This window comes from Talpa occidentalis, unplaced genomic scaffold, assembly GCF_014898055.3.
Source record: "Talpa occidentalis isolate TD23 unplaced genomic scaffold, MPIMG_talOcc4v2.1 talOcc4.3, whole genome shotgun sequence".
In the NCBI taxonomy this organism is placed as follows: domain Eukaryota; kingdom Metazoa; phylum Chordata; class Mammalia; order Eulipotyphla; family Talpidae; genus Talpa; species Talpa occidentalis.
The window spans coordinates 39,725,240-39,751,377 of record NW_023603184.1 but is presented as its reverse complement, the minus strand read 5'-3'; the positions used below and the strand labels follow the sequence as shown (position 1 = coordinate 39,751,377).

Genomic DNA, 26,138 nt, shown 5'->3' with positions numbered 1-26,138 from the left:
CAGGCTAGGCCAGGACTGGGAAGGCCACAGAGGACCGAAGGAGTAGATGGGAAGGGTGGGACAGGTTGTTCCTTCTCCATGTCACTCAGGATTGGCCCCACGGGTTCCCTGAACCTTATCCTAACCCACCTTGGAGCCCCCAAGAGCTTGGGGTATATGGACCCATCAACACATCTTAGATCATGGAAACTCGAAATACTTAAATCTTAGAACCACAACATCATTTAATTCTAGAAACTTCATGTTCTGATAAAATACAGATTCTTGAAAATATGGAGTTCTCAAATCTTGAATCTTAACAATTTGGAATCTTGTCTGTCGAGGTTGGGCTGTAAAAAAAACAAAAAAGAAAAACTTGGAACCTTGGAGGCTTAGACCTTTGAAATCACGGATTCATAAATTGCACAGAAGCCCCTTAGACATCATTGTCCATCCCTCCCCTTATTTTGCAGGTGGGAAACTGAGGCTCAGGGAAGGTTAATCTTCCTCAAGCTTCCACGATGGGCTTATCGTACCGAAGAGCTAGAGCTCCTTATGTGAGGACTGGGGTTAGTGCTAGGACTGTGGGGCCCAGAGGAGGTTGGGTAACCCCTCCACCCTCTGGGATTTGAACAGCTTTTGGTGCTCACCTCCCTCAAGAAGGAGCTCCAGGCAATTCCACCTTTCCTGTGCCTTTCACCTTGGAGGGTGTGACAGGGTGGGGCTCATCCCCTCATGGGGATGAGGGGTGGTTTCCAGACCCCTCACATTCTCAGCCTCTGCCTATTAGTGGGGGGCAGGGGCCTCCACATTTGGGCATCAGCTTAGACATTGTCTCTGTCTTCATGCTCTGAGAGGCAGGGAGTACAGTTGGCACAGGGGACAGACTATGGGGTTGCCCCAAGGAAGGTGGAACAGCATTTCTTTAGCAACAAGGCTGAGGCCTAAGGCTAGGGTGATGTTGCAATCGCCCTCTCCCTGGTGGGGGAAGGGGACTGAGAAAGAAAGACATTATTCAATCCTTGGAGAGTTGGGCTGACTCCAGCAAGCACCCCAGCTGGGTTTGTCCTGCCCTCTCTGCCAGCAGAAGCTGACAGATAAACACAGCTCATTTGATATAGGCCAGCCGGGGCCTAGCTGAGAGCTGCTGTCTCATCCCCCCTCTTTACTTGGGGGCATCTGGGCAGGGAAATAATATTCCTACCATCACCAGAGACCACTAAGGCAAAGCTCTGAGAGCATCAAGACTGCAGTCTCAAATCCTTGTTCTGGGGAGCCTTTTAGAGGGAGGAAGAGCAGGAAGGTGAATTCCAGCTTCTTCCAAAGGAAACTTTCTGAAGGTCAAGGATGGCCCATGAGCTACTCTTCCCTAGAGGTGTGCACATGGGGGCTGCGCCCCAGCCCACCCTAGCACCGGAGGGAATCCCTGCATTGGTGTCTGCTCACCCTTCTAGAGCACTCCTTCCTGCCCTCTACCAGTCTCTGAGGCTGAAAGTTTGAGAAGAATGACTCAGAAAGCGTGAGATTCCAGAAAGGCATCTTCTAGATTCTAGAACAATAGGGGACTAGGAGAGGAAAAAATAAGGAATGGGGGATGGTGGCTGTTGGGGCAGAGAGAAGGACCCTACAGGCCCTGGGAGGTGAGCTAACTCAAAGGAGCTGCTTGGAGCCTGGAGTCCTGAGTTTGAATCACTAGCCCAAGACCTTAGACACATCACTTGGTCTCTATGATCCTCATTTTCTTGTAGTTATACTATATAATAATCCCAGCCACCCTGCAAGGCACACATTATCATCCATCCTGCAAATGAGTATTATCATCTGCTGGAAATAAATGATCATGTCCATCTGCAGCAGGGTGACTATTTGCATAATTATCACAATAGCTATCAACTAGTGTCAGGAATTGGGCTAAGCAAGCCCTTTGTAAGTATTATCTAATTTAATTCTCAAAACAATAATGTTAATGAAATAATTAAGTAACGAGTGTAAAGGGCTCGGCCCAGAGAAGATAATCAATAAATTTTGGTTCTTTTCTCTGTATTTTAATCTCATTTCATCCAGTAACCTTTGTGCTAGCCTCCCAGTTCCCCCCTAAAAGAGATCGGGTTATTCTTTAGGTGATGCAGAATTTTCCTACAGAATTGATAGCATTCCTTCTGGTCCTGTGGGTCACCAGGTAGCTGTGTGGAGAGGATCAACAGGGACAGGGCAGGAGGGGGAGTAGGAGGGAGCCAGGCAGGATCTGGAAACCTGGCCAGGTCTAGGTGGCAAGCAGGTAAGAAGTGAGGGCAGAAGTGTTCTTGAGAGTGACAAGGCTGGGTGCCTGATTGTCCAAGAGCCTTGAATGAGAGGTGGAGGTTTCAGGAAAGCATGAAGGCAGGAGAGCGTATCTAAACCACCTAAGGAAAGAAATGACTGCACTCATTCTTGGATGCTTCGTCTACATATTGACCACACTAAACAGATCACACAAAAAAATCCCAAACAACTGATCAACAATCACATACACGACAATCAATTGACTCTGCAAGCACAATAGTAGCATTGCTCATTTTTAGGGATATCTAAAATTCACCTTTCTTTTTTTTTTTAAGATTTATTTATTTGTACATACAAGAACTGGGGTACAGGCCAGAGGTGTGTGTGGGGGGGGGTGAGAGGATTCACCAGAGACAGAATGGGGAACAGAACAGGCAGACTGGCTGAAATACACTGCTGAGGGGAGCAGCGGGCGAGCCAGGAGAGGTCTGCTGCACTATGTGGGTAGCTCCCTGGCCAGGGATCGAACTCTTGCTGCAGTGGCTGCATAGGTTGCGTTTTAACCCCTTGCACCACCAGGGAAGCCTAAAATTCACTTTTCTAACAACCTTTCACAAGGTACCATTTTTTCCCCCAATTCAAGCACTTTCCATCATAACTCATTGAGACATAGGCACACAGTAGAGGATGAAGACAGAAAACTACCTTTATTCAGCAGCTAGGTCACAGGACCAGGGAGAAGGGGTATGGTGGAGGGGTGGGTGCCAAAGTGTCATTAAAAAAAAATGGGACCAGGGCCTCCCTGGTGTACAGTGGGTTGAGACGCAACCTATGAAGCTATCTGCAGCCTCTGCAGCACGAGTTCCATTCCCCGGCCGTCCAGGGAGCAACCCATATGGCGCAGCAGACCTCTTCTGGCTCACCCGCTGCTCCCCTCAGCAGTGTACTTTGGTCAATCTGCCTGTTCTGTTCCCCCCTCTGTCTCTGGTGAATCCTCTCACCCCCCACAACTCTGGCCTGTACCCCCAGCTCTTGTATGCATAAATAAATCTTTAAAAAAATGGGACCAGGGAAAAGGAAGGCAATGTGAGTCTGAGGGCAGAAAGAGCACTGGACTGTGAGTCCAGAGATGTGTTGTCACACTGGTCTGGTGCCTGACTTATGGACCACAATGGTATAATTTACCATCTCAGAATCTTCATCTAATCATAACAACTAGCATTTACACCACAACTAAAATCTGTAAAGCACTTTCACTGCTGGATCCCCTAACTGCCCCATGAGTGAAGTGTTAAAGTTCAGAGAGGCATGGTGACATGCCCAAAGTCACACAGCAAAGGTGTGATTAGAAGTCAGACATTCTGACTCCTTTGGGCTAGGAGAGCAATTCCAGTAATTCTCTTTCCCCCAAATGGTCCAGAGGACGTCCTTCTTAGAATTAGAAAGAAGGAAGGATGAGGCAGGGTCTTTGGGCTGGAGCCTCCTGGCCCTGACAAAGCACTGGTTGGTTTGCCAGGCCCAGACATGTTCTGCCTTTTCCATGGGAAGAGATATTCCCCCGGTGAGAGCTGGCACCCTTACTTGGAGCCACAGGGCCTGATGTACTGCCTGCGCTGTACTTGCTCCAAGGTAGGTTCCTTCTGCCACCACGCCTGGCCACCTGTGTCAGGTAAGTCTGGGGCACTCCAGAAAAGTCTCCCCAAAGTGAAGGGGTAGCCTGATTCCGGAGGTCAGGGGCACTCTAGAACAAGCTCCCTCTGTTAGAAGCAGCCAAGGGGCTTGGGATCAAGCAACTTCATCACCGAGTTACCAATATATATACTCTCACCAGTGTGTACCTTCCAGACACGAGCCCCAGGACGGCCCAGTGGCTGGGCTGCGATGAAGGCCTCTTTCCCCCTCTGCAGGTGCCAGCCTCTCTTCCTCCCAAGTAGAAGACAGAGCCTTTCTGAAACTTTTCTCTCATTCCTTCCTTTCCTTGTGTGATTTCCTCCAGCCACCTCTTTTGCCACCCTTCCTTAGCATGTATTCTAATGCCACGGTCCAAATGTCGATCCTTCAAGTCTTCATTCAAATGCTACCAATCTAGACTCTCAGTAAATCTGGATACCTCCCGGGGAAGCATTCTCTCCTGGGACTCCACATAAGTTTCTCTGTTGCTTTCTGCTGATCACTCTCAGCCAGGTAGAATAGTAACCTGTGTGTGTCAGTTACTGCCCCTCCTAGATGAATCCTCTGAGAACAGACCTTCCTGGGAGTGTGCTGATACCTTGTCCAGTGACCTGTCAAAGGCTGACATGCTGAGGAAGAAATCCCAGGTTTTTACTCACCTGTGTCACTGCACCCCACTTCACCCCAGCACCCTCCACAGGGCCTTATAAAATCAATGGAGTGAAATAAATGAGACCCTCATATGGTCCCGAGTGCTCAGGCCAGGAGGAAGGATGGAAGGAGGGGGTGGAAAGGAGTGATTTAGGAGTCTTGGAACACCCTTGGCTTTAGCTCAGCAGCCAGGGGCCCAGCCTGGTTGGTGTGATGTCCTCAGCTCTCTCTGTCCACGTACTGGTGCTTGGGGAGAAGGGGCATCTAGCTTCCAGCTGGATGAGCTGCTTGGCTCCTCTCTTGCCCGCATGAAGCCAAGAGAGGAAAACAGAAGGCCTGTGAGAGCCTCCCTTCTTAAAACAATCCTCAGGGTGGGAGCAGAGACGATCTTGAGGAGACGCCGGGAGGTGGAAGACATGGCCAGTCCCCTTCCTGACGTGGCTGCTGGAGTTTCACTCCCGAGATCTTTCTACCTGACTGCCACATTGGCCCCCGATAGAACTCTGACATCAATGGGGACAAAACCCCCTACAACTGCCTCCCCCTGGTTTTCCTTAGCACATCTGAGGCAAATCAGCCTTCCCAAATAGAGCTTTATGAAATATAGCCAAAGAACAGAAAGGAAACCATAACAGAAAATTCCAGACATATCATGCTGTCCAGTTGACAAAGTCCAAGTTTTGTGATGCACTGGAGTGAATTCATTTCTCCCTCCCAGAGTTCACACATGCAGTTTCCTCAACCCGAAGGACTGTTGTTGATGAACCCCTCCATGTCTCACCATCACCACTCCGCAACCCAGTCCCCTTCATCTCACCTGTCACCTGGCTGCCACACCAACCTCCTGACAGGCCTCCCTGTGTCCCCCTCTAAATTCAGCTTCTGCACAGCAGCTACAATGATCTTTCAGAACATGAAACTGTTGTCATTCCCATTAATTCCTCCCAGAACTTTTTTTTTTTTTAAGATTTATTTATTTATTTATACATGCACTGGGTACAATCAGAAGCGCGGGAGGGTGAGAGAATTCACCAGAGCCAGAGCGGGGAGCAGAGCAGGCAGAAGGACCGAAGTACACTGCTGAGGGGAGCAGCGGGCGGCAGGAGAGGTCTGCGCACCTCCGGTGGCCGGGGAACTGCCGGGGATCGAACCTGCACTGCAGAGACTGCGGGCAGCCTCGCAACTCAGCACTCAACCGCTGTGCCACCGGGGAGGCCCATCCCAGAACCTCTGTTGCACCTCAAGTAAGACTCAAAATCCCCTGCCCTAAGGAGAGCTAGAGTAGCCTCGCTGCTCCCCTTGTGCCTTCTCCCCAACCTTATTTCCTTCTTGCACCCACTCATTCCTACTTCTTGCTCCTCCATCTGGAATGTTCTTCCCCCAGATCTTCTCCTGAATGATTTCTTCTCATCTTGTGGTTCACAACCTAAATGTTACCTCCTTTGAGGCTTTCTCTGACAGATATTTCTCAAATAATCTAACCTTGTTAGCTTAATCAGGGTACTGCTTGATCATTATCATAAACCTGAAATGTTTTTCTTCCTACTTGTTTTTTAGAGTTGGTAGCCTGCTGCCAGAATGTAAGCTCCCTGCAAGCAGAAAGTTTATGGGTCTCACTCATTGGTGGCCCCAGTGCTCGGAAGAGGGCCTGGCACCCCGACCCTGCAGTAAACATTGAGTGAATGAATAAACCACACACACATACACACACACACACGGAAAGTGCAGAGACCCTGGAGACAATGCTGCCTGCTGTGTGCCCTTAGGTAGCTTAGCCTCTGGGAGGCTCTTTTGTCACTTCAGAAGTGAGCCTACCTCTAGGGCTGTCGAGAAGACACAGTGCGCTAATTGCTCCTTTACAACCTGAAGCCCCTACCTGGTAACCACTCCTTAAGTGGTAGCTCTGATGTTCATGAGAGGAACCCATGGGCTACAAGACCCCCTTCCCTCTCAGCCCCTAGCCAGGCACATCTTATTTCCTGTGCATCTTGCTCATCACCCCATTTCCTGCCTCCTCCAAAGCTGGAATCTAGAGAAGGATTTTACAGCTTCAGGCCACGCACTTCCTCACAGTACCCTAGTATCTCATCTGAGAGGTTGAGTTGACCCCTAGACAGCTACTAAGCACTCATATGTGCTAGGTCTCTAGAGGCCCCTGTTAGAGCTCAGGCAGATGTTGAGGACTCTAGGATGTCTCTTAGCACAATGGAGGACTCGTGATCACCTCTTGCCATCTTGGGAATCAGTGACTCCAGAGGGCCCCGAGCCTGACCCAGATTTCCCCTGGAGCAAGAGGACGCCTTTGGGAGAAATGCTGTGGGCAAAGGAGCTAGAAAAATACTTGCCTGCCTCTAAGTTTGAACAAAACCAGCTCTGTTCATCTAAGAGGGCAATCATCTCTCCCTCCTCTGTGGGTTGTCACTCAACCACCCACTCATTCATTCATTCAGACTTCACAGAGACTCACATAGAACAAGGCCCTGTGCTGACAATCCAGAGATAGATCAAAGGTGCTTGGTTCTTGTTCTTTGGAATTTGTGGTTAAATATATGACAGACAGATGTAAATGGCCCATCACAAAACAGTGCGTTGATCCATAGCAAAAGGAAGAGTAAGGAGCAGGAGCCCAGGACAGGCTGACAAACTCTGTCTGGCCACATGGGAAAACCTCCAGGAGGGTGATGGCCTTGCTCCAGCTCCTCTGTTTCTGCTCCTCTTTCTGTGTGTGCGTCCTGCCCCATTCTCTCCTTCGCTGTATTTCTCTGATGCCAGTTCCAATGGCTTTGCGTAGGGCCACCCAGGCCCCCTGTAGCCTTAGGGGGTACATCACAGAGCCCTGAGGCCTCTCCTCCTTAGCTTTCTAGCTGTGTCCCCAGCTCTGTCACCCTCCCTCAATGCCTCTGAGGCTTGGACCCAGAGCTAAAAGAAAAGTCCTGGAGTGAAAACAGCACAGTCAAGGTCAATGTCAAAATAACTCAAACTCCATGAGGGGACACAAAGTCTGCAAAAATCCACACACACTGTCCTCCTCCATGGTGGGGCAGGGACATGGGTGTCGAGTCACACAGGTGAGCAGGGACGGGAGAGGCTGGACACACACAGTGAATTGTTTTTTAACCCACTGTAGAATTCAAACAAGCAGAGCCCGCAGGTGGTGGGGATTTGGGGGGAAAATAAGCAGGTTCAGATGGGAGGCAGTGGCTCTTTGGAACCTCAACTGACCTCTCTGTCCCTGTCAGAGTGCCCATGTGAGTTGTTACCGCCTCCACTGCCCGCCTGTCCACTGCCCGCAGCCTGTGACGGAGCCGCAGCAGTGCTGTCCCCGGTGTGTGGGTAAGTAGCCTGTGGCCTCCCTGGTGCGCGTCACCCCTTTCCACTGACTTTATCCACTCCCGACACAGACCTCTGGCTGAGATGGTCCCTGGAATGAGAGGGGTGGATTCCACCCATCAGAGGTGTTGAGACACAAAGATGTTGGGGGTAAACACTCTGGATCCCCCAGAGACCTGGGAGAGCAGCAAACTCCTTGTTCCTAGTACTATGCTGGGTAGGAGGTGGGAGGAAATCTGGAAAGTAGCTGCAGGAAATAGGGGTGTGCTTGACTCCAGTCTGCCCGGAGCCAGAGAGAGGAGACATGCCCTGTTAAGCTGGAGGGTGAGTGGGGCTGGGAGGCCCTACAGAGCAGCTCCAAGATGAGTGTCCGGGGCTGGAATGTCCAAAGTTGGGGTGTAGGACTCAAATTCCTTCCAGCCTCAGGTTTAGGAACTTGATGTGTTCTGATGTGAAATGTTTGTGATCTCCTGATTCTACCATTCCAAGAATCCCTGAGGCTGGGATTCTAGGAACTAAAGGTAAGAGAGGAGAAAGGAGGTTTCTGAGACGAAAGTGGCAAAACCAATTGACCAGTGCTCGGCAGCCAGTGGGGACGCCTGCTCAGAAGGGGGAGAAGTTGAGAGGAGAGTTGATGCTTAGAAGCATCAAGGTGATGAATCGGTGCTCATTCGTTCGTTCATTCATTCATTCATTGTGGCCTCAGCTGCAGGCTGTGGAACCAGGGTCCTCCTGGTGAGCGGGGGCCCCACGTGGAGTATGTGTGTAAAGGGCCCATATTCCAAGTGGAACCCCTGTAGCAATCTGATCATGGCTTCCACTTAGGTCACAGGGATTCCTGGCTCTGTCTCCCGGATCCTGGGTTCAGGGTCTCTGAGGTTCACCCTGCCCATAAAGGGGACGCCGTGTCTCCTTCCAGTCTGGGGCTGCCTCCTCAAATCCTGACCTTGCATTGATTGGCTGGGCACTTCCTCATGGGCTCTGAAGTCCCTCCCTTTCTGTGCCCTATACCGTTGCCTGTCTGACTCTGTATACTCTGTACTTCTCAACTCAGCTCAGCCACCAGACCCTTCAGGAAGTCTTCCGTGACTACCCCACCCTCAGCTTAGTGAGGGGCTCCTCCTCTGTGTGCCACACTCTCTGCTTAGATTTACCCTAACCCTCCATAGGTCAGGCCACTGCGTGTGGCTTGCCTGTATCCAATTAGATTGTGAGTTTCTTGACAGGAGGGGCTAAGTCGTACTGGGCACTTTGCTCCCCGTGTGTAGCCTGGCGTCTGGTACACAGACGGTGCTTAGAAAGGTGTCATGAAAGAATCTTCCCTCAGGCCTGGAGGTTTACCCCTCTACCTAGTAGGAGGAGAATTGGTTAATTGCAAGTGATGGGGAGGAGTCGTCTGGTGGCCTGTGAGTGGCAGGAGGTGACACCAGGCATAGGGACCGTCTGGATCATCCCCAGTGACTCCACTAGGGTGCAACTCCATGCTTTTGCTTTGTTCACTGCTGTTCCCCCAGCACCTGGACTAGCACCTGGTGTTAGGAGGTGTTCCATGGACACTCACTGTATGGTGGATGAACTACGACAGGTCCCTGTTGGGGAGTGAGGGGAGGGGGTAGTGGATCTGAGGCTTCTGGTCATGCCTTTTGCTCATGACCAGATCAAACATTGAGGGGCTAAAAGGGGGAGCCATGGGAGGGAGGGACATGACCAGAGGTAGGTCTGAGGGAACTCTCTTGGTTAGCTGATGTGGGCATGGGTTGGGCAGGTGAGTTCAGAGATCAGTTAAATGACATGATGGGATAAAATGCAAAATCTTCAGGAAAGTGGCCCATTTAATTGGGGCAAAGCTCTTGATCCACATGAAAGCTTCCTCCTGCCTCTCCCCACCTGCAGAACCTCATACACCCTCTGGACTCCGGGCCCCCCCAAAGTCCTGCCAGCACAACGGGACCATGTACCAACATGGAGAGATCTTCAGTGCCCATGAGCTGTTTCCATCCCGTCTGCCCAACCAGTGTGTCCTCTGCAGCTGTACCGTAAGACCTTCTGCCTACTCCCCCTAAGTCTAAGCTAAAGCAGTGGTGCAAGTTGGGGAGGAGTTGCGCCCCCTGGTCAAAGCAAAGTGAGAATGAATGGGCTGAGGGGAAGGTAATCTCTGGAATTTTTGCCCCTCCTGCTCTTCTGCATGCTCTGAGCTGCCTACCTGCTGCACTCAGGGCCTCGTGCTGGCATTTGCCCACTAGACTGTGCACCCCTTGAGACATACCAATTCATTTTTATATGCCCCAGGATTGCCTTCTTAGGGCCTGGTGCACAGAGGGCATGTAATGATTGTTGAATGAATGAATGAGTGAGTGAGTGAATGATCAGTTCTCAGTCCTGGGGCACAAAGACAGAATCAGACTGTTTTTAGCAAATGTAGTTTAACCTGAAGCTGCTTAAACTCCCCTGGCTGTGGTCAGTTGAGACCAGCGATAGGCAGGGCTGACTGCTATTTTTATGGGACAGAGATGAAAGCCAAGCGGGGTCTGGCCTGGAAATTTTTCACCCACCTCCTAAGAGGAAGAGGCTTCTAGTCATGGCCCCACTGATGTCAGCCTTACCCTTGGGTTTAGTTCCTCTTTATGGCCTTACTATCTGACCATCAAATTTCTCAGTTTCTCTGAATGCTCTAGGGAGTCTGGGTGATCTCCAGTGTCCTCTCCATTTAAGACGATAATTTGATTTAGCAGTAATGGGAGAGTAAGAGGTCCAGCCTAGATGTCGGACACCCGACATGGTTCCCTGGGTGACCTTGAGCAACTTGCTTCTCTCCAGCCTGCCTCCCCGTCTTTTCAGTAAAAGGATCCTGTGAGCCTGAGGCTTTGAATCCTAAAGTATCTTTGCTGCAGAGCAAACAGCCCATAAATTAACCTAGTAGTTATTTTTTCAGGCCCTGAGCCCCTTACGGTGGGCAGGCACATTGTACCTACAGGTTCATGGAAATGCCTCACTTACATACAGCATTCCAGTGACCCTAGGAGAAAGAAAAATCACTATTCTTACTTTTCAGATGAGGAAACAGGCTCAGAAGAGTTAAGCAACTTGCCGAAGGTGGCCCAGCTCATTCAGTGGCAGAGACAGATTCCAGACCAAGGGCTACATGACTAACTCCCATGTTCTTTCCTTGAACGGTGCTGCTTCCTGCTTCAATGCAGGGATGAGGGGCTGGGTTAGAGGGGGGGCCAAGGGGAGACAGAAATGATGGTGGTAGGGTTGTGAACGCACTTGGATTCCTTGTTGCTGGATACTTGTCTCCTTTCTTTTTATCCCTGTTTATATGGGACCAGTTTGACTTCTTTTCTCATCTGAGAGATTAGAATTCATACTTCTGAGACTCAGTGGAAAAAGAATAGGGAGAGGACTCAATATATCACCTCCTCCCAGGTAGAGCGTGCCTTAGGATATTCACAATCACTCCTTCACTTGATCTTCATGAGCTAGATGGGAGTTCCCATTTCACAGAGGTGGAAACTGAGGTCCAGAGAAGAAAAGGGACCCACCAAAGGTCGTTGACCACCTGACTCAGAGCAGGCCCTGAAGCTTAGGGAGGGTTTCCACTAAGAGCAGGATGAACCCCAGGCATCACAGCCCTCCCCTGTGCTGCTCCTGTTCCTGGCCAGAGGAGAGGCATGTTGATTTCAGTAGAAAAAGCCTGAAGACTGGACTCTAGCCCTGTCTGCCTGGCTGTGTCTCTGACTTCAGGCTCTCTCCATCTATAGGATGGGAGAATCCCACCTCACCAATTGCCGTGACATCCTAGGGAACGGCTAGGTGGGAAAACACAGTGGAGCTGAAGACTGAACGCCACATCAGGGCTGGCAGTGGGAGAGGGGAGGGCACAGGAGATATGCCCTCTGAGTTGACTGGTGCTTGCCTAGGATGCTTTGCGGCTCCTTCCCTCCTCCACTGCTGAGGAGACCTTGAGACCATTCGTTTCCAGCAGGGGGCGATCATGGCCCCCAGGCTGGTCCTCAGGGCAGGTGCCATCATAGCCCCAAGGCTCGTCCTCACACAGTTCCTCTCCCAGTTCCTGTGTGCTCTGTCTGTCAGGAGGGCCAGATCTACTGCGGCCTCATGACCTGTCCGGAGCCAGGCTGCCCCCCACCTCTCCCGCTGCCTGCGTCCTGCTGTCAAGCCTGCAAAGGTGAGTGTGTCTCTAGACCTGGCAATGCCCCCCCACCCCTCAACCTGGCCATGAACCATTAGAGTCGGGGAACCTCCTCAGGGACACTTAGCAAACAGCCTTCCCTCAAGAGGAATAGCTTAGCCTGGGCCCCCTGAAAGCTGAGTCTGAGTCAGATGCTGATGCGTACTTTATTTTAATTGCAACCTTAGGGATTAGGAAGGAGGAAAGAAAGGTGAGTCTAAAGCAGGGCAACAGGGAGAGGTAACCTAAAAAGTGTTGGGGAACTAACCTCTGTTTAATATCAGTATAACCTTTGGCTCTAAGTTTTCTTCTGCTTCTCAGAAAAGTCTGGGGGTCATAGGCGAAGAACAAATATCTGTCCACCAGTCACCGACTGCCATTGTTCAAAGGTGTACCCCAAAGATGGCAATTCCCTCATACTTCCTTCTTGTGCATGCATGTTGGGGGGAAACAGCCTTGGGAGCAGGAGGCAGCAGTGGGGTCTGGTAGGAAGCAGAGGCACAAGAGGCGTGGACAGGAGGTACAGGCCTGAGACAAGCGGGCAGGCTGAGCCTCGGCAGTCAGCTGCTCTCACATGGAGCAGGGCTTGAGTAGAGTGATGGAGCCCCATAACCACATGAGGCCAAGATGATCCAAAGAGGCACAAGAGAGGGGTCTGTACCCCATCTCTTCTTGTCTTTCCCGCAGCACAGCTGGGCATGGGTCTGGGCTCACTGTGCTTGTGTCAGGCAGAATCCAGGTAGCATCTCTGTATAGGGTAGGAGAGGCCAACATATCAGCTAGTGAAAAGCACAAGGCTGGAGTAGAATAAGTGCACAGGTGGTCAGACTGTTCCCTGGGAGCTGCGGTAGTACAGGAAAGCTTCTTGGAGGAGGCAGGACTGGTGGAGGCAAGTGTTCCACAGTGGAATGCTTCCCCAGAACAGATGTGGTGTCATAGAAAGGCATTAGGCCAGGAACCAGGTGACTCCAATTTAATGTTGGTTCTTCCAGTTAATTCCCGCAGGTCCCTTCCCTCTCTGGGCCTCAGCTGTGCTGTGTGTGCTGAGAGGCTGGCCGCGGTGATTTCTAATAGACAGTGTTTGGGTTTTTGAACCAGGACTGCTCAGTGGGAGCCAGACTATATGTGAGACAGAAACTATATAGAGAATCCCATTCAGAGTTTTAGAAACTGAGGGGCTCCAAGGAATTTTTGTGGTGGCACCCCAGGGGTTAGAGGTGGAGGAGTCCTTGGCTAGCTGAAAAGGGGTCCCTGCATGTGCATAATGTAAACCAAGGTCTGGTGACTTCACGTGTGGCCTGCAGAGTGACTGCCCAGGGGGCTGCAGCTCAGAAGACCGCAGGGATGAGATTCAGGACCCTTGGGCCAGCCACGATGGCCACTGAGCAAGATGCTCTGGCCCAGCCAAGCAGTTCAGTCCTCACGGTGGCTAGGCGGTCAGTGGGGAGAAACCGAGGCAGCAGGCCAGTTATAGGGTCTTCGTCAACCCAAGAGTGAAGAGACAATGTAATGAGAAGTGAGACTAGGTCCCCACTGGGGCGAAGGGACCTACTGACATTTGGGGGCTGCAGATGGGGCACTTGACCTTGAAAGGGCAGAGGCTCAGGTCTGCAGATCTCTGAGCAGCAAGACCGAGGAGGTGGAGGCTCACCTGACTACCCCTTGTGTTTCCAGATGGATCAAGTGAGAAATCTACTGAAGAGGACACCACGCAGTCACAGCATGCGGTGGTGAGTGCCTTTTTCTGCAAGGCGGGAGAGGAAGGGGCCTAAATCTCCATGATTCTGGAATAGGCAACACCACTTATTGTCTTTATTTCTCATGTGTCCCCTAGGCCAGCGCCTCTAGCCCCCGCCATGTCCCTCTCCCTAGCCTCCCATTCCCATTGTGGCTGATGGGTCAGAGGGGCCTAGAAACAAGCACCACGCAAGGGAGGAGCAGGCCCCAAACTTCCTGATTTCCCTCTGGAAACTCGTTGACATTATTCCATCCGGAGCCTGCGTCTGTCCACATTCAGGTTGCCTCAGGCCGGCGTGTCCCTGGAAGGAGCGGCCTCTGACTTGGGCCTGCCTTCCCCACCCAGCTCAGGGGGTAATGGTTCCTTGCCTGGAGGCTACCTCTCTGTGCTCCCCTCTGTCTTGGCTGCTCTTGCTCTTGGTCTAGAGTTGAGATGGGCTTAACCGACCAGCTCTCTCTGGTTGGAGAGGAAAGAGGTGGGAGAATGGGCTTGACGCTTGTCTCAGACCCACCACCTGTGCTACAATGTGAACCCCTCCCCCGGAGCCTCCACTCTGAGTCACCAGGACCCTGGGAACTGCAGACTGGGCTCCCCTTGCCAGAGACTTCCCAGGAGTCTGAACTAATGACCTCTCTCTCCTCCTCTGCCAGCTCATCCTCCCTTCCCAGGCTGGGTCTTCTCCAGTGCGGCCTGTGCCCAGAAACATAAGCCATCCCACCCCCTTCCCCTGCATCCCCCCCCCCCAGGAGGCTGTGTGCTAATGAAACCCACCCAGGCTTAGTTGTGGGCCCTGAACAGCTATTTACTGACTTCCTGAATGGCATGGGCAAGTCACCACTGGGGGTAGCCTCTTCCATTCCTTTTTGCCTCTGTTCCCCTTTGACAAGCCTCCTGTGTTCCAGGGTCTGTTGTTGGGGCCTGGGCACAGTTTCCACCCTGGGAGCTCTTGTGGGCTCGGACTCCAGGCTCCAGGCCATCAGAGGACTGACTGAGATTGGACAGGGCAGGAAGGGGCTGTGGAAGGAATGTAAGAGGCATAAGCCCAGCAAGAGGTGTGAGCAGCTCTGGCCCTCATCCCCACCCACTTGCTTCTCTCCCATGGCCTGGAGCTCCTAATCCTCAGACATAATTTCAAAGGCCCTCAGACCCCCATTATGCTGGCCTTCCCACCCTCTGCTTTCAAACCTGGTCTGGAGGGACAGCGTCCTGGGATCTTGGACTCCAGGGGCTCTGGAAAGGGGGCCAATCTCAGAGACCCTTTGTCTCCTGATGGGTCCTGCTCCTAGTCTTTCTGCACCATGAGATTCTGGGGCCCGGTGAGACTCTCAGAAGCCCAGCCCCTTGTCTCATCACCTGAATCTCCTCAGACCAAGAATTTTCCCGCTCATCTGAGCTGCATTCTCACCTTCTGTTTCTTAACTATTAAGTTCCCCAGGTTCCTGATCGTGTGTCTTCCAGATCAAGAGCTCAGCACCCTCTGCCCACTTTAGCCCCAAGGCCATGGCTGTGGTAGGCCTGAGAAGGCTTGCTGGAAACTGTATTTCCAGATCTAAGAGTTTCCAAAAATGAAAGCGTTTTCAAGCATCTTAGACTCCATCTAGATCTTCCTAGCCCAAGCCTGTGCCCTCTCTTCACTGGGAAGTCACCAGGTGTCCACCCTCAGGCCTTTGCCTTCAACCTCTACCTTGCTTCTCCCCCAAGGGCAGGGGTCTGTCAGTGATCTCCACCCTTCCTGACATTTGTAGAGACATCCCCAGGACTCATGTGCCGGTGATGATGGAAGAAAGAGAGGCCTGAGCACTCCAGCCCCCACTGAGCTCAGCAACCCTCTGGGCTTCATCCCTCGCCACTTCCGACTAAAGGGGACAGGCAGCACGACAGTGAAGATAGTTCTGAAGGAGAAACATAAGAAAGGTGGGAAGTGGGACCTCCCGTGCGGCGGGAAAGGAGGGCCCGAATACACCCACCTCCCATCCCTGCATCCCTCGCTCAGTGCTTTCCCAATTGCAGCTTGGCCATGAGCTTCTAGAGTCAGGAAATGAAAACTGAAATTGCCCTTAAAGGACATTAGCGATAAGCCCTATTTGGCAGATGAGGATGCTGAGGCCGGAGTACTAAGTTAGAGACAGAGCCAGCCCTGGGATCGGGACTACAGGTCACTACCATAACTCTTTTGAGTGTCTGCCATGTCTTTGCTGGGAATCAAGGGGCACAAAACAAAGAAATGAAAATGGTTCCTCTCTGTGAAGGGCTCCTAGCTCCCAGCAGGGGAGACCGAGTACATAAACTACAGGGAGTACTAAAGGAAAGGTTTTAACAGAGGAAGAGGGACCAGGGCTGGTGCCCATAGCCAGACCATAGGAGGACAGTTGGGATGCAGCAGGGAAGGAGGCCCGGCAAGCAGAGGGGGAGGCAGACAGAGCTGCAGGCACCCTGGCTGGTGGTGTGGGAAGAGCAGCAGAGGCCTCTATCCCAGCCCCTTGGTGTACTGATAGGACAGAGACGGAGAAAGGAAGGGGCCTATCAGATGGCTGGGTAGTGACAGAACCTGCTCTCAGTCCTCCTCTGCAGTCCAGCCCCCTCTGTGTCCCCAGAGCTGACACAGCAGGCCGCAGAACCTCTGTCTTCAGCAAGAACTCACTAGGCGTGCCTTAGTCCTGAGTGCAGAGATGGAGGAGGGGAGGGTGAGTAGGGACAGGGCAGTTTTATACCCTGACCTCCATGTTGCAGGCAGTGTGACTGGGCCAGACTGATGGAATGGGGATGGGGGGGATTTCCCGAGATCCATCCCCACCATCAGCGGGCTCTGGCCTGTGTCCCAGGCTCTGACCCGCCTCCTTCCTTGCCCTCCTTGGCCCAGCCTGTGTGCATGGTGGCAAGACGTACTCCCATGGGGAAGTGTGGCACCCAGCCTTCCGCTCCTTTGGACCCCTGCCCTGTATCCTGTGTACCTGCCAAGATGGCCGCCAGGATTGCCAGCGGGTGACCTGCCCCACAGAGTATCCCTGCCATCACCCCGAGAAAGTGACCGGGAAGTGCTGCAAGATTTGCCCAGGTACAGTGAGGTTCTGGGGCAGGGAGGGCAGTGGCAAGAGGGAACTTCAGTTCAGGGTCTGTCTCCCCAGGGTGCAGACACCAGGAAACTCCGACATGGATGGAGCATGGGCTCAGAGATATAGGATGCAGGGGCTTGATATGTACAGATGTTAGAAGCACAAGAGTGGGAGATGCCTGGCTCGAAAAATATTAGACGATGAAACCATCTAATGTACAGGGACAGATTTAGAGACTCAGACACATATATAGACTCAAACAATGATGTGGATTCTATGAAGCGGTAAAGCCTTGGGACATTAGGACTTTTAAGGGTAGTAGTGTTTATTAACCACTTGTCATGTGCCAGGGAGGTGTATGGCATCTAGAGATGCATGTACCCTCACCAGAATGGATGCAGCAGGTCCATTAAAGATAAATCTTTATCTCCATTTTCAGGATGAGAAGGTCAGTCTTTGTCCCAGGTCATACATCAGCAACAGTCCAGGGATTTGAACTTGTCTGTCTGATTCCAAAGACAATGCTTTTGACCATGATTGTCTACCTTTAACCCTCATCTATGTGTGGGAAAACTGAGACCCAGTGAAGAGAAGGGACTTTCCTAAGTGACATACGGAAGTGGTTGAGGAGCTGAAGCCAGAACTCAGGCTTCCAGACTAGCTGGCTGAGTTTGTTCCATGGTGTCATGTGAGGTGGGATTAATGAGAGTGGGAGACGGCAGAGCGTGGTGCTGAGAAGGGCAGCCGGTGGTTGTCAAGGGTAGCTGTGGAGGGCCAGGCCCACTCTCTCAGGCCTGGAAGTAAGGCAGATGGGACAGAAGGTGAGGGTTGAGCTTGGCCCAGTTAGAGAGCTGGGTTAGCAAAACCAAGAGGAGAGGAATAGGGGAGAAAGAGATGAAGGAAACGTGAATTGAAAACTTATATATACTAGGTATTTTACTGAGATGTCCCATGTTTCATTTAATCCCCACTACTCAGCTACTTCCTAAGTGAGATGACTGAGTGACTACATCTCCACTTACCCCAGAATTTAAAGTCAGGACGTTTAAGTTTGCGTTAGCTGACTAACTGATGGACCTAAATTTCTGTTAGGATCTTAAGAAGTGACTTTGCCTTTCTAAGTCTCAGACATAGAATTGATGAAAATGTTTTATGAATTGTAAGCCAAAGTCCAAACATAAGGTAACTATTATTTATCAGAGTAATAAGCTTTTGGGTTTGGGTCAGGGAGGGAGCCTGACAGGATGGGTCTGGAAAACATGAGGGGTTGGGTTCCACTTGAATTCTCTTTGAGACTGACTGAGTCTCACTCCTGGACTCTTTCACACACAGACAGGCCTTGGGCTCTGCCATCAGATCCCAGCCCACTTCCTCTTAAAAATATTGAGACTCCGTACTCATAGTTCTTGTAGTTCTCATCTTAAAGTGCTTCTTAACTATTGAGAGTCTAGAAATTGGGAGGGTCGGGGTAAGGTGTATAAGGACTTGATCCTTCAGTCCTTGAAAAATGGTCAGGGAATGTTGGTACATAGAAAGCTCTGGAGAATGTCCTTAGAATTCCAGCATGTCAGGTCTTTAGTACTGGTTCCAATTTACTACCAAAAACATCACCACCACGACCCCCCCGCCCAACGGTGGCCTTCACCACATCACCACTGCCACCTCTTCCCCCATCATCATCATCATCGTCACTGCCTCCACCACTCTCAAACCTGTCATTTTATGTGTGTTCATTGAAAGCCTGCACTTGGTGGCATGAGTGATGCAAAAAATTTGGAGGACATACTTCTTGTCCTTCACCTTGTGGCTCTCTTTAGAGAGAAAATGTACCCAGTTGAAGTAATCATAAGGCAGTGCGGGATCAAGGACATGAGTGGGAGGCCAGTAGGATTTTACAGGCTGTGGGTAGGAGGAAACTGGGTAAGCTGAACTGTCCCAAGAGGGCTGCCTAGTGGAAGTAGAAGGTAAGTGGGCCCTGAAGGAAGAAGTTTTCTGATATGCTAATCACTGGAAGTAAGGAAGGCAATGCCCCCCCCTTTTGTCCTCTCCCCAGGGGTACTCAGAGTCTATAGAGTCTCTGAGGGGGATGTCAGACCAGTGGCTCCTCTTCCTGGGTCTAACAGGGGTGGGGAGACAGAGCACTCACGAGCTCCTTGTCTCTCCCAGAGGACAAGGCAGACCCTGATCACAGTGAGGTCAGTGGCACCAGGTGTCCGAAGGCGCCAGGCCGGGTCCTTGTCCACACGTCAGTCTCCCCAAGCCCCGACAACCTGCACCGCTTTGCCCTGGAGCGTGAGACCTCTGAGCAGGTGGAGATCTACCTTTGGAAGCTGGTGAAAGGTGAGCTTTGGCCCAGTCAGCTGGGCGTACCTCTGGCCTGCCCCCTTCCTGTGCTCCAGGCCCCTCTCCTCAGTGTTTTAGGGACATTTTGTTGATTAACCTCTGGCTCAAGAAGACCTGCCTCTGGCCACCCTTCCTGGTATAACAGTCCCTGATTCCAAAATTGAGGGAGACAACGATTCTGTGGTTGGCTGACAGTTCTGATAAGCTTACCGGGCAGTGAGGGCAAGGCCTCAAAGTGCTCCCTCTTCTGGGGGGAGGAGGTTGTTGCACCTTGCAAGGAGTCAAAACAGTAAAAATCCCCTGATGAAATAAGTAAATGTCTAAGGATAGAATTTCAGCACTCTGAGGGCAGATGTTTTCAGGCAGGAGGCCTCACAGCATCTTCAGAGCAGGAGAGCCAGGAGACTAGTCTCATGCAGCCTTTTCTAGGTGGTGCATTCTGTCGCTCCAGGGTAAACCAACATCAGAAAATAGTTCTCGTTTTGTGAGAAACTCATCCACTTCAACAGGCTACTCAAACCATCAAGTGAAGGCCAAGAGTTTTCATTGATAAGGGAACTGCTGAGGGTTTTATGTAAAACTGACATAAGCCCCTTTTTTTGTGAAACATAAGTCTCTGGGGTGCAGTAGAACAAACTAAATCCTTTAATTGTGAATTAGATCTAAGGTCACTTGCTGCGTCTGCTGGGTGTGGCTGGGAATGGGAGTGGAGGAAGCGGTGACAATGATGAGAATGATAACAAGCAATGTGTGAAGCGCTTTGGAGTTTACAAAGTGCTTGCACATTCATTATCTTATTTGATCCTCAAGGATCTGAGAGATAGGTATTATTATCCCCATTTTACAGATGAGGAAACTGAGGCTCAGAGAGGTGAAGTACCCGTCCCAAGGCCACACAGCCAGTAAGTGGAGAACGGGAGCTAGAGCCCATGTCTTTGACGTCAGATGCGGCTCTTTCCCTGCTCTACTCTGCCCCTGCCGTGGGAGGAACGGACGAAGAAAGCGGAGCTGTTCAGCCTGGAGAAGAGAAGACTCAGGGGAACAGGACCGCTGGCTTCTTGGCTCTGAAGAACTGCCCCAGGCAGAGGGAGCAGTTGTGTTCTGAGTGACCACAAGGACCAGAGCAAGGAGCAGGGGCTTTGGAATCAGACAGACCTGGGTTTGACAATCCTGGCTCTGCCATTTCTTAGCTGTGTGGCCGTGGGCAACACTTGACCTCTCTGGGCATCAGTTTTTTCTTCTGTTCATTGAGGAGGAGGGATTTTGGAGGATTAAATGAAACAATATAGGCACAACCCCTAACCTTTCATTGGTGCTAAAAATGTTAGTTCTCATCCCACATCATCAGTCAGACTTGTAGAGAAGCAGGTTTCAGCCAGTGCAACTTTCTTGGAAGGGAGAGAACAGGCGCCATTCCCAGAAGTGTACAAGCAAGGGATGGGTGGGGATTCTGCCATAACTGGGCAGTCAGATTCAGTAACCCCTTATATATATATATTTTTTTTTTGTTTTGAGCCCTATGATTCTACTTGCCCCAGGACAGGTGCTATCTGTGTTTCCTCTGGGCCTCCTGCCACATCCTCTCCCCCATGTGCTGGGACCAGGAGAGCAAAGGTCCCAGCCTCTGTCCTTGGTAGCTCATGGCTTAGTGGTCTGAATAAGCAAGCGCTCCCTGGGAGCTGAGCCCCCGTGGAAGGCTCCGTGGAGAATTGGCCCCGGGGTTTAGAAGACTTGGAAAAGCAAGAGGAGCCCGTCTCAGGCAGGGTAGTGGTGACAGCTCAAACTCTGGCTCCAGAACTCACACTTCTGTGCCCTGTGCTCTGTGATTGCTGCGTAGCAGGCACTGTGTGTAATGTGCTTCATTTAATCCATATAAAAAATGATGCCCCATTTGGCAGATAGGATAACTGAGCCTGAGAGGTAAAATGACTTGCTCAAAGTCACACAGTTTAAGCAGTAAAACAAAGCTTCAAACCCAGGTCTGACCATCCCCAGTGCTGCCTCCGCAGAAGGAACCTTATGTTTTCAGGGAGGTGCCTGAGAAAGGTCAAGGTGTGCCCAGAATGGCACAGTGGGGGTTGTCATGGGTCAAGGCCAGTTTCATTCCCACCAGATTCAACAGAAAGGAGACGAGGAGAGGACCCTACAGCTCCTCATTGCCACGCCCACCATCCTGTCATCTCCTGATCCCCTGGGTGCCTGAATGCCCCTCAGCTTCCCCATTACCTTCTTGTCCCAGACCATGGGGGTCAAAGCAAACACTCATAAGGTCTGATTGGAAGCTCTCACTGTCTCCTCCCCCAGAGGAGAGGAAACAGCAGGCCTCAGGGGCTGGGAGAGGGAGGGGAAACCGGCCTGGAACGCAGCCAGCAGGTGGATGCTACAACCTGGGCTAGGTGGGGTCTGGTCACAGTGGGGTCAACCCCAGGCACCAGAAACTGAGCAGAGTTGGCTTAGGGTTAGGGCCTTTAAATACCTGGCAAGATTCTGGAGTTTCAGGGTAGGAGGGACCCCCAGCCTCTGCCTGGGAAGGAAGCCCCCCTGCAGCTCCCTGGTGGTCTCTATCCACGCCCACACCTGACACCCAAATGCAAACAGGAGATTTGCTTCCAACAAGGTGATGCCCCACCCAGAGAACTGAGCCTGTGCTGTCTCCTTGGACTCACCCACAGTGCCACTTCTGCCCTGGGGGTCCACAGAACTCAGACCAGCATGCCCTGCAAAGGACAAGGGCATGAGCATGACCTTCAGGCCAGCTCTTGATTCCTGATACAGGAGTCTGGTACTTTGAATCATGATTTATAGGCCTCAGTGTGGGGACCCACCCTCATCCCTGTTACCTTCTCCAGTTTGTGTTCTGGGGTCTGTGCAGTGGCAGGCCTGGGCTAGAAGGACCCATCCCCAACTCATGCTTATGATGTAGCTTGGGCCTTTGGAGCCAGTCTCACCTCCATCCTGGTCCTCGGTTTCTGTGCCGGGTGCCTGAGCACAGTACTGGACATTCCCACTTCCAGAACCTCATTCCCAGGACCAGGGCTGTCCGTCCCACTAGGGTACTACTCAGATTCCCACAAGCAAGGCCAGTTCCTGATTTTCTTGAGGGTGGTACTGACCTAGTGGAGGTCTTGCTGTTGCATCTGTTCTTTCTGGCCACAGACTCTGGTGGCAACAGCTGGTATGACCTTACGGCCTATGTGCTCAGGGCCTCAGTGCCATGTGTGATGCCCATGGCCTGCTTCCCCAGGGAGGCAAACATCAGGAGATGCAGCTAATATCTCATTGCTCCTCAGGGCCTAGCCTGAACGGGTTATATATATTTGCTTTTCCATCCATCCACCCACCCACCCACCCACCCACCCACCACTCATTCATTCATTCTACATGCATAATGTGGGCCAGGCTCAGGGGACCCAGCAAGGAAAGCCCTCCAGGGTTCCCAGTCTTGTAGGAGAGGCGAGAATAGACACAATGACTGCGTTGTGTCTAATGAAACCTGTACAATCACAAACAGGAGTCACGTGCCAGGGGTGCCCAAGCAGGACATGGATAAATATCTGGGGGGTGGGGGGGAAATCAAGGAAGACCTCCCAGCCAAAGACTGGAGGATGAGTAGGGGTTCAGCTGATGGCCACGAGAAGGAGAAGGCGGTAGGAGCTGGGGTTCCAGCAGAGGGCATGGCATGCGTGTGGCCTTGGCTTCCACAGCAGACCAGCAGTAGTTGGTTAGGGCTTGAGGTGAGCTGGAGCTCATGCTGAAAGGGACCCCACAACTCCGCACTTGTCCTTTGGTGTCTAAATAAGCACACCTGTTGATTTGCATCCTACGTTCTATGCCCAGAAAAGAAGCTGAATCAGTCCATGCCTGACCTTTGGCCCTCCTTGCTTCCTCCGGCCCTCCTTCCCTCCTCCTGCTTTGTGGACAGGTCTCACTGCCACTGCCACTGCCTGTGAGAACAGGATGGTGATAGCGACAGGAGTGGGTCAGCAGAGAGGCGATGGGTCCCAGGGTAGGGGGACGACAGTGTAAGTCATATCAGTGCATAGCTCCATTTTAGGGTCACAGATTAGAAGGGGCTCAGAAGTCTACTGTAGTGACTCAGGCAAGACATGATGGGGTCTGCATGGGGAGAGTGGCGGTGGGGCTGGGAGAACAGATTGAAAATATTTAGGAAAGCTAGTCCACAGGGCTTGGTGTGTGATCAGAATAGGGAAGGGGAGGGAGCGACTGGGTCCGTTCTGTGTCTAAGTCACCCTGTTTCTCTGACTGCATGTTGCTCATGCCCTTGTCTCTGCCCTCAGGAATCTTCCACTTGATTCAGATCAAGAAAGTCAGGAAGCAGGATTTCCAGAAAGAGGCACAAAACTTCCGGTTGCTCACCAGCACCCACGAAGGTGGGACCTTGGGCTGGACTGGAGCCTGGGAAGAGAGCCAGGCTAGGGGCCAGGGCTTCTTGGGGAGTTCCAGGCTGCTGGTGCTGGAAAGGGGGATCTCCCCCCACCGTCAGCCACAGACATCAATTCCCGGCACAGGAATCTAGTGGGAGTCTGGGCCGGAAATTTCTCAACTTGGAGCTCCCAGAGGGAAGGTGAAGCAGAGTCAGCTGGATTTGTTCTTGGGAGTGGGGGAGACAAGGCTGTGGAGGAGGGAGCCCCCCAAGACCTGGTGCTGTCTACTCCTTGTCCACTGGAACTTTTCCCTCTTCAGCACATCCTCCTGAGGCCCTTAATTTGCTGGACACCACAGGGAGATGGACCCAGCTGGGGCTCCAAGTTGGGGAGAAGAAGTCCTAGATGGAAGGATCATGAATGGGTGTGAGGAAGCCAGCCCAGCCCCTGGTGTTGGTTAGCTGAGGGCAGGGTCATGTGCCTGAACTGTGTGATGGGGGTGCCCACCTTTCTGTGGGCTCCAATCCTAGCCCACAGTCCTCCTTTCCCAAAGCTTTTCCTACCCCAAGTGACTTTGCTTGTGTGTATGCATGTGCACGTGCCACACCATACAAACCACACACATAAACCACACTATACACATACCACACACACCCCACACCATATACACATACATGCCACACACATACACCCCAACACATACCACGCACACCGCACATTTATGCCACACATACCATGCACACCACACATACCACATGCCACACCACATATACTCAAAAAAGTCTTTAACCTTCCTCTTTGCAGGTCACTGGAACGTCTTCCTAGCCCAGACTCCAGAGCTGAAGGTCACAGCCAATCCAGAGAAAGCAACCAAGACCTTATAACAAACACCTAAACTGTTGCAGATATGAGTTTTATAATTTTTGTTGTTCTCTATTAATAAATAAGAAATTGCATTAGCCCTCTGAGTCCATACCCTCCTCCTAGCCTCACAGTGACTGCTAGGCAGGCCTGGCTATCCCCATTTTACAGGGCTGGAGACCGAGGGGCAAAGAGGCAGAGACTGTCCCCTGTTCTCCTGGTGAGTAGCTCCCAGAGCAGGTCTAGGTGCCCCCGAGGCCTCCCCACCAGGCCCTTGTCTGCCACCTTGGCTTCTCTCCTGCTTCGGCCTGCTCCTGTCCAGCCCCCAGCCAGGGCACCTCCTGCATTTATCAGTACTTCTCCCACCCAGAACATTTTAGCACCGAGGCTAGGAAAGGGAATTGACTGTAGTTGGGCCATGGGAAGTAAAGACTCAAAGTAGTTTCCCAGCAAATATTCCAGGGAGCCTTACAAATCAACAGCCCTACTTTATAATGAGGAAACTGAGTTTAAGGAGTGGCAGTAATTTGCCTGAAGTCACAGAAAGGCAGTGGCAGATTTGGAATTGGAGGCCAGATCTCATGTCCCTAGCTAGCCCTCCCCACTCTTTTTACTGTGACCAATATTATAAACCCAAATATGCTCACCTACAAGATTTCCAAGACTCGGTGTCAGGTTGCCAGTCCTTGCACCATAGTTGGAGAAGACCTCACAGTTACGATTAAAGACAGCAATAATGTAACTGCCGATGCGTACAGTCCCTTAAATTTCCAAAGATGTTTTAAAGCCCATGACTGCACTAAAAGTGAACAGAGAAGGAATGATCCACATTTTAAAGAGGAGGAGAATGAGGCTCAGGATCAGCCAGTGTCTACTCCAAAACCTCCAGTGATGAGTAGTGAAGTTGGGACTAGGGCTCAGACCCCTGTCCCAGACCAGTCCTCTCTCATTGTTCCCCTTTTCTCCATGATCCCCTAACCCTGGCTACCTGATTGGGTGGTTTGAATGGCCTGTTGGCTGGAGCTCTGCCACCTGCAGCCACTTAGTGGCGCTGGCTATTGTGTCTCAAGCTCTACTCCTGGACCTGGTGTCTGAAGTCTGGAAGGACCAGGCAGCCTACCAATGCTGCTGAGCAGGTGTCACTCTCCCTGAACGACCTCTGCAGCTCCCGGGGACCTCTCTTAAGAACCTGAGGTTGGGGGAATGTGGCTGGAATGGCCCTTTCTTCCCAGGTCAGAAGATATCAGTTCCTCACAGACCCTATCCACCCCTGCTAGAGAAGCCCGTTCTTCAGGCCTTGCTTGCACACCGCATAGGGTTAACTTGGAACTGTGGGCATCTGAGAGCTCAGCTATTCACATGGTGACCTGTGGCCACCCTTCAACCTAGGTCAGGTGTGGTCTTCTCAGGGAAACTTACTCTGACACTCCCACCCACTCCCCTCCTCCTCCACCACGGCCCCTCCCCTCTGCTGGAGAAGGGGGTTGGCTGCCTGGCTCTATCATCAGAGGCAGCTCCAAGGCTTTAGGACAGGAATGTATGCTTTTTCTGGTGTTGCAGCCAACTGCCTTCCTGGTTTTTCTGACGGACTTACATGAAGCCTGTGATGTACACCCCAAACCCTTCCCACTGTGCGAGGCAGGATAGCACAGCAACACCTCCTGACTTTGGTTCAG

The 26,138-nt window shown here is 51.8% G+C and overlaps 1 protein-coding gene across 2 annotated transcripts in view; it reads left to right on the top strand.

Moving 5' to 3' along the window:
• Positions 1–24,502, top strand: part of CHRDL2 (chordin like 2) — a 32,442-nt gene extending 7,940 nt beyond the window's left edge. The window contains exons 2-12 of one of the 2 annotated variants that reach the window (XM_037521794.2): positions 3,758–3,870; positions 7,803–7,896; positions 9,787–9,929; positions 11,986–12,079; positions 13,757–13,812; positions 15,566–15,734; positions 16,681–16,875; positions 19,040–19,213; positions 20,064–20,118; positions 23,515–23,607; positions 24,406–24,502. In XM_037521794.2, coding sequence (XP_037377691.1) covers positions 3,758–3,870; positions 7,803–7,896; positions 9,787–9,929; positions 11,986–12,079; positions 13,757–13,812; positions 15,566–15,734; positions 16,681–16,875; positions 19,040–19,213; positions 20,064–20,118; positions 23,515–23,607; positions 24,406–24,496 — 1,277 coding nt within the window. In that variant the 3' untranslated portion in view covers positions 24,497–24,502. The remainder of the gene's footprint in view (positions 1–3,757; positions 3,871–7,802; positions 7,897–9,786; positions 9,930–11,985; positions 12,080–13,756; positions 13,813–15,565; positions 15,735–16,680; positions 16,876–19,039; positions 19,214–20,063; positions 20,119–23,514; positions 23,608–24,405) is intronic. The other variant, XM_037521795.2, reaches the window with a different exon arrangement.
• Positions 24,503–26,138: the final 1,636 nt, after the last annotated feature.